This window comes from Mustela nivalis (genome assembly GCF_964662115.1).
Source record: "Mustela nivalis genome assembly, chromosome: 16".
NCBI classification, from domain to species: Eukaryota; Metazoa; Chordata; class Mammalia; order Carnivora; family Mustelidae; genus Mustela; species Mustela nivalis.
The window spans coordinates 63778186-63784932 of NC_139035.1; the positions used below are offsets into that span (position 1 = coordinate 63778186).

Here is a 6747-nt window from a genome sequence, read left to right on the forward strand (position 1 = left end):
ATGGTTACCCCCGCCCGCGCGGGGCCATCGCAGAACGGTCCCCGGCCGGCTGGTATCCGCGAACAGGTGCGGCGGGGGCGGGGCCTCCACTTCCGGTTCCGGTCCCGGCTCCGGGAGGGCGGGGAAGATGCTGCGGGCACCGAGGGGGCGGCCCGGCGCCGCATTCCTGTGGCTCGCCGTGGCGGCGCGCACCATGGCCGGAGGTACCTGCGGGGACAAACCTGGGACCTCGTCCCGACCTACCTGCGGACCCGCGGGAGGAGGTGCAGCGGCGGGGCGCGGCTCCGGGGCCCGCACGCCCGCGTCCCCGGGCTGGGGCGCCGCGCGGCCGTTCCGGGCAGCCCGCCCCGCTCAGGGCTCTCGTGCCTCCTTCCTCAGCGCCCACGGTCTCGCTCCCTGAACTGCGTTCGCTCCTGGCCTCGGGCCGGGCCCGGCTCATCGATGTGAGATCTCGGGAGGAGGCGGCAGCGGGGACCATCCCGGGGGCGCTCAACATCCCGGGTATGGGACAGAGGGGACGCCCGCGCGGGTGGCCTAGAGGCCGTCCAGGAGGGGGCTCCTAGGGCCGCGTGGGCGAATGCACGGTCCCGGGGGGCCCTTTATTCCTCTCAAGACCCCCTACCCCAGCTTCCTGGAGAAGGGCTGGTGGGAGGCGAATCCTGGCAGCGGAACTGGCTCTTCCAGTTTGAGCCGGTAACAGGCGGCGAGGAAGGGGCGGACCCGCTTTTCTACCTTGACCTCCCCAAGGCTGGGTACCCGCCCGCCGCTTCTCGCTGCTGGGGAGGGGGCTCCCGTTCAGCTCTTTGGCTGCCTTCCCGCGCAGGTGGGCCTGTCTGGTCCTGGAGGTTGGAGGGGAGTGGGAGTGGGCCTCCTAGGGCCTTCTGAAGATTTGCTGGGGCCGCAGGACCCAGTCCTTCCAGGCCGGGTCTGAACCTGATATCGCCCACTGCCGGCTCTCCTTTCTCTCCCCTCGACTCCTCCCAGTATCTGAGCTGGAAAGTGCCCTGCAGATGGAGCCCGCTGCTTTCCAGGCTTTGTATTCCGCCGAGAAGCCGAAGCTGGAAGAGGAGAACCTCATTTTCTTCTGTCAGATGGGCAGGCGGGGCTTGCAGGCCACGCAGCTGGCCCAAGGCCTTGGATACACAGGGTAGGGGGAAGGCTCGGTGCTAGCTGGACAGGGACTGGGGACGGCCTCCTAGACCAGTCCTTCCTCACCCACTTTGTTTCCACAGCGCTCGAAACTACGCAGGAGCCTATAGAGAATGGTCCCAGAAAGAAGATTAGGTGGAAGATGGCTTACTGATGACCCCCTCTCCCCCACTCCCATGGCCAAAAACCCTAACCAAGGGTGGGGAAGGGGCAGACTTAGAATGGGCAGCTCCTTACAGCACTGAGCACACAAGCGTATCAAATAAAGATAATTTAATAAAAATCCTGGAAGCACTGAATGTGTCAGGTGGATGCCAGATAGTCCTAATCTTGATCTGGGCTTCGGTTCAGCCCCTGGTCCTTCTCCATTCATCTGTCCCGCACCCTGTACTCCCCATGCCCACCCAACGCCAGCAGTTTCCTGAGATGATGATTCTCTTTCTATAACAACTGTGTGTGTGTGCGCGTGTGTGTGTGTTTTAAAGATTTTATTTATTTGAGAAAGAGCAGGAGCACAGAGAGAGACAGAGAAGCAACTCCCCAGTGAGCAGAGGGCCTGATGCGGGGCTTGATCCCAGGACCCCGGGATCATGACCTGAGCTGAGGGCAGATGCGTCACTGGACTGGGCCACCCAGGCGCCCCTAGAACAATTGTTTTCAGCCCAGGATACACATCAGAATCACTTGGTACCTAAAAGCAAACAAATTTAAAAAAAAAAAAAAAACGTTTGGGCGCTATCGGAGATTTGGAATCTTGGGGGTGGGACCTGGGTGGTAGTGGTTTTGTGAGCCTTTGCAGTGAATGTGATGCGCCGTCTGGAGCCGAGCCCATTGCTTCCAAGCTCAGCAGACAGGCCTCCCTCAGCTTCCGTGACTATTCGTGACAAATGGTCTCTGGCTGCTTCTCTGCAAAAATGGCAGAACAGAGTGACAGGGACTATATGTCCTTCAGATCCTAACATTTTTACTCTCTAGTCCTTCCTAGATGCAGTTTGCCTGCCCTTGACCCAGACCTTTGGGTCCCTAGCCCCAACCTCACCTCCCTGAGAGTTTGTCACTGGCTTGAGGAAACCAAAGGCCCAGCAGTGAGCGACGGATGTCCCACAAGTCTGTCGGACATGGATTGCAGGTGTGAGGAGGGGGTCTCCGGCGCCACCAAAGACAGGCCCCAGTTTCTATTAATGCTGCTCTTTGATCCAGCACTGGATCGAACAAAACTGATGGAGTGAGAAAGCTTGCTGACAGACCTTCAACACTACGCAGTCGGGGTATAACTTCCCTTGCGTGTGCAGCGCAATTCCATGCATGTCTTCCCCGACCTTTCATGTATTTTCACATCAGAGCTCTGACTTCCTCAGTTTGGTATTAGAAGCTTTCATTCCTTGAGGTGCTTGGCCGGCAGGTCTGTAGAGCACGCTGCTCTAGATCCGGGGCTTGGAAGTTCGAGCCCCATGTTGGGTGTAGAGACTACTTCCAAATAAAAAATATAAATGAATAAAATTCTATTCCTTTATTTGTGGAAGAGAAAGTTGGGTTACAGATGGGCCCAATTTTCTGAATTTTCAAGTTTCCGAGAAATCCCTTTGGACATAGCCTGCATTTCTTGCCTTTCTCTCCCCTTCTGCCTCTTGGGCTGGAGGACCCAGGCCCCGCTACGATTTTACATCACAGCCCCCCCCTGCACTACCATAAAACCTGCCGTTCCGTCTGGGCTCTCTACCTTCTCACGGCTCTCCCTTCCTCTCCCGGGGCGAACCACAGCACGCTCCATCTGAACTTAGGTGGGTAGTGTTGGGTCTGCAGAGAAATTGAAATAAGGGAGTCTAGGCCAAGGTTTGGCAAAAAGGTATCCGTTCTCCCTTCCTTGAATACCCACATCCCTTTGGCTCTCAGACTGGTTGGAAGGTTTTCCTGGGGTCTAGTTTACCTCTTTGTTTGCAAAGAGGTCGCTTCCCTCCCCTTCTCAAATATTATAATCTCTCTCTCTCTCTCTTTTTTGAAGTGTATTTTTCCTACAATAAAATGCAGTTAAGTGTTCAGTTCATTGAGTTTTGACAATTGTATGCTCGCTTATAACTACTATCCTGATAAGATCTAGGACACAGAAAACCCCAGAATTTTTCTGAAGACCCTTTCCACTTCCATTCAGCAGTTTCCTGAGATGATGATTCTCTTTCTATAACAACTGTGTGTGTGTGTGCATGTGTGTGTGTGTTTTAAAGATTTTATTTATTTGAGAAAGAGCAGGAGCACAGAGAGAGACGGGGATCTTTTCTTCCTTCCTTCCTTCCTTTCTTCTTTAAGATTTTATTCATTTGAGACAGAAGAACAAGCTTGGGGGAGGAGCAAACTCCTCACTGAGCAGGGAGCATGATATGGGGCTCCATCCCAGGACCCCAGGTTTATGACCTGAAATGAAGCAGATGCTGAACCACCTGAGCCACCCAGGTGCCACATCCTTGATCTCTTCTGTCTTCTATCACCATAAACTAGCTTTTTAGCTCCCATTCCAGCCTGCCAACCTACATGATTTGAATTCTTCTGTTTAGCCAGTGAGGGTCAGAGAGGGTCCTGGAGGTAAACCGAGCTGGCCTGCTGCAGGACCGATCGTGCCCTCTGGCCTGATCATCGATGTTAAGAGAACATTCCTTTCTCCCTCATTAACTGTTTCGTTCATAATCTTGATAGGCTGTTCCAACCCATTACTTTGCCCTGTAAAGTTCTTCCCTTTCCTCATTAACTATTTTGGCAGGTGAGCCTGGGGGGCCGGGGTCTACCAGATCTCCATCCCCTTGCCTTCTCTGCCTTTCTTTCCAGACCACACCGAGCTCTTCCCTCTCCCCAGACTTTTTCTGCCCCTACCCATGTCCTATCCACCACCTGACAGTTTTGCTGTTAACCCCTCCCAGTTGACTGGAGCTCCTTCAAGGCAGGAACCAGCTAGCAGTCCCTGACCTGCAGAGCCCCACAGCAACGACACAAATTCTCAGTAGGCTCTGGACGAGCCTTACCAGCCTGCCAACTTCCAGAATCTTCCAATTTCAGCCTTTTTGAAACATCGCCACCTGAACAATCTTAAAATAACATTTTTGGGTGCCTGGCTAGCTCAGTCAGCAGAGCATGAGATCTGATCACAGGGTGGTGAGTCTCAGCAGGAGACATAGAGCTTACTTAAAAAGAGAATTGATTTCTTGGGGGGCCTGGCTGGCTCAGTCAGTGGGGCATGTGGCTCTCAATCTCAGGGTTGTGAGTTTGGGCATCACATTGGGTGTAGAGATAACTTAAAACTCTGAAAAAAATAAAATTAAAAAATAACATTTTTATCTTCTGGTCGGAGTTGATAATTTATAATAAGTCCTTGTTGCCTAGTGGCTCAGGCACATGTCTTGGCCTGGTCTTTTCAGCAATCGGTAGCTGGAATCTGGCGTCACCCTGCCTATCCAAACTTCTCGTTCTGCACCTGCCACCACCACTTAGTGGCCTAAATAGACTTGACTCCCTCCTGACCCTGGCATTTGCTCACCATTTCCCCTGTTTGGGAAGTTTCCAGTCTCTTCTGTTATTATTCTGAATTTCACAAGAATTAGAAGAATGTATTTGGCAGGACACTTGCTGTCCTCATCCAGAGGGCTTTAAAACTGAAGGAAAAGGGAGAAAAATAACCAGATAATATTATATAACTGGATTCCATGAAGGACACGAAAACTGGGAGAACGAGATACGGTACACACTTAGGATGCTGTCTTGTAACTTCAATGGCTCTCTGCCTTTGCTGATTTCCATTTTTTATGGCTGACAACTCCACCAGAACCTGGCTTATAGGAGTTACTTCTAAGGGTAGCGTGTAATTATGTAACAAGCAAAGGCTACATAGTGGCCACCACCACTTACTTTTTAGCTATTCCAACTCTCACTTTCTTTATCTGCAAAATGGGGGTTAAAAGACATCTCTTTGGATAGTTGTGGAAGTTTATTAGGACAATATATGTAAAGTACGTGCCATGTACATGGGGATTTAGAGACATATACAGGCAAGTAATAAACACAAAGAGGTATATAAAATAGCATAGGTATTTTGATACTTGGTGGAAGGGAACTTGTGACAGGCTGCAGGAATGTATGTCATAGTACAAAGAAAATATATGTAATAGAAGAGCCAGATATAAGTGTGCAGCTGGATGGATTTTTACAATGTGGACATACTCATTTAGCACCACTGTGGTCAGAAAACTTACACTGTACACATGGATTTAAATTCTGTTGCAACTTGCTTTTTGGCCAATTGTACAGTCAATTTTTGTGTATGTTCCATGAACACTTGAAAAGAGGGTATATTCTGCAGTTTTGGGCTACAGGGTTCTCTAAATGTCAGTCAGGTTCAGTTAATTAATTATGTTCACATCTATACCTCCCTCTAGAATTTTCTTGGCTGCTTGTTCTCTCCGCTTCTTACAGAGGTATGTTTAAATCTGTCACCATGATAGGGATTTGCCTATTTCTCCATTTAGCTCTCTGACCTCTATTTGGCGGCTGTGTTAGTAGACTGTACACATCTAGAACTGTAACGCTTCTGCCTTCATGCATCCTTTCCTCATTATGTCCTCTTCACTTCACCCCAAAGTCTGTTTTGTCTGATACTAGGACAAGTACACCAGCTTCATTCTGGTCAGTGCTTACATGGGATTTACATTCATGTCTCCTGCGATTCCTATTACCCAAAGAGGAGAAACTAAGCACAGTTAGACACAAGAAGTGGACTATAGGAAAGCAGATTTTTAAGACTGAAAGGAAATGTGAGCAAACTCATGGCTAGAGACTCTAAAGAGAATCTGAGTCAAGAAAGTTGGGTTGTTGGGGTGCCTGGCTGGCTCAGTTGGTGGAGCCAGTGACTCTCGATCTCAGGGTTATGGGTTTGAGCCCCACATTGGGTGTAGAGATGACTTAAAAATAAAATCTTAGGGGCGCCTGGGTGGCTCAGTTGGTTGGACGACTGCCTTCGGCTCGGGTCATGATCCTAGAGTCCCGGGATCGAGTCCCGCATCAGGCTCCCAGCTCCATGGGGAGTCTGCTTCTCCCTCTGACCTTCTCCTCGCTCATGCTCTCTCTCACTGTCTCTCTCTCAAATAAATAAATAAAATCTTTAAAAAAAAATAAATAAAATCTTAAAAAAAAAAAGTTGAGTTGTCAGACTTCCCAGTGGGATAGGATAGCCTTCCCACTCATGCATTCTGCTCGCATTCTCATTCCTAATCATTCCGCAACCTATCAAGTCATCCGATCCATTGACCTTACCAAAATGTTGCCATTTATTATTTAGTTATTCTTTTGTTTTCCTCCTACTCCAGTAGATTCTATGTGTGGTTCATCATTATCTCATTCCTTTGCATAACTAGGAGTAAACTTATCAAGAAAGTTCAAGGGGCACCTGAGTGACTCAGTCAGTTAAGCCTCCGACTCTTGATTTCAGCTCAGGTCATGATCTTGGGGCGGTAGGATCATGGCCGGGACTGGCTCTGTGCTTTGCAGAGTCTACTTGAGATTCTCTCTCTCCCTCAGCTCCTCCCCCGCCACCCCCGCACCTCATGCACGCTCTCTGAA

At 50.2% G+C, this 6747-nt stretch overlaps 1 protein-coding gene across 2 annotated transcripts; it reads left to right on the plus strand.

Annotated features, from left to right (window-relative positions):
• The first annotated feature begins 80 nt into the window (after window positions 1-80).
• Window positions 81-1432, plus strand: TSTD1 (thiosulfate sulfurtransferase like domain containing 1). 2 transcript variants are annotated; one of them, XM_082704290.1, is made up of 4 exons: window positions 81-203; window positions 379-501; window positions 985-1147; window positions 1233-1432. In XM_082704290.1, exons 1-4 carry the CDS (start codon window positions 128-130, stop codon window positions 1282-1284), a joined length of 414 nt encoding a protein of 137 aa, XP_082560416.1. In that variant the 5' UTR covers window positions 81-127; the 3' UTR covers window positions 1285-1432. The 2 variants fall into 2 exon arrangements, with proteins under 2 accessions (XP_082560416.1, XP_082560417.1); XM_082704291.1 differs by lacking the exon at window positions 379-501 and having other exon boundaries at window positions 85-203.
• Window positions 1433-6747: the final 5315 nt, after the last annotated feature.

Coding starts and splice junctions, on each gene's coding strand:
- TSTD1 (XM_082704290.1), top strand. CDS start 128: ATGCTGCGGGCACCGAGGGGGCGGCCCGGCGCCGCATTCCTGTGGCTC. Junction 204..378: donor GGCGCGCACCATGGCCGGAG/GTACCTGCGGGG, acceptor CTCCTTCCTCAG/CGCCCACGGTCTCGCTCCCT. Junction 1,148..1,232: donor CAAGGCCTTGGATACACAGG/GTAGGGGGAAGG, acceptor TTGTTTCCACAG/CGCTCGAAACTACGCAGGAG.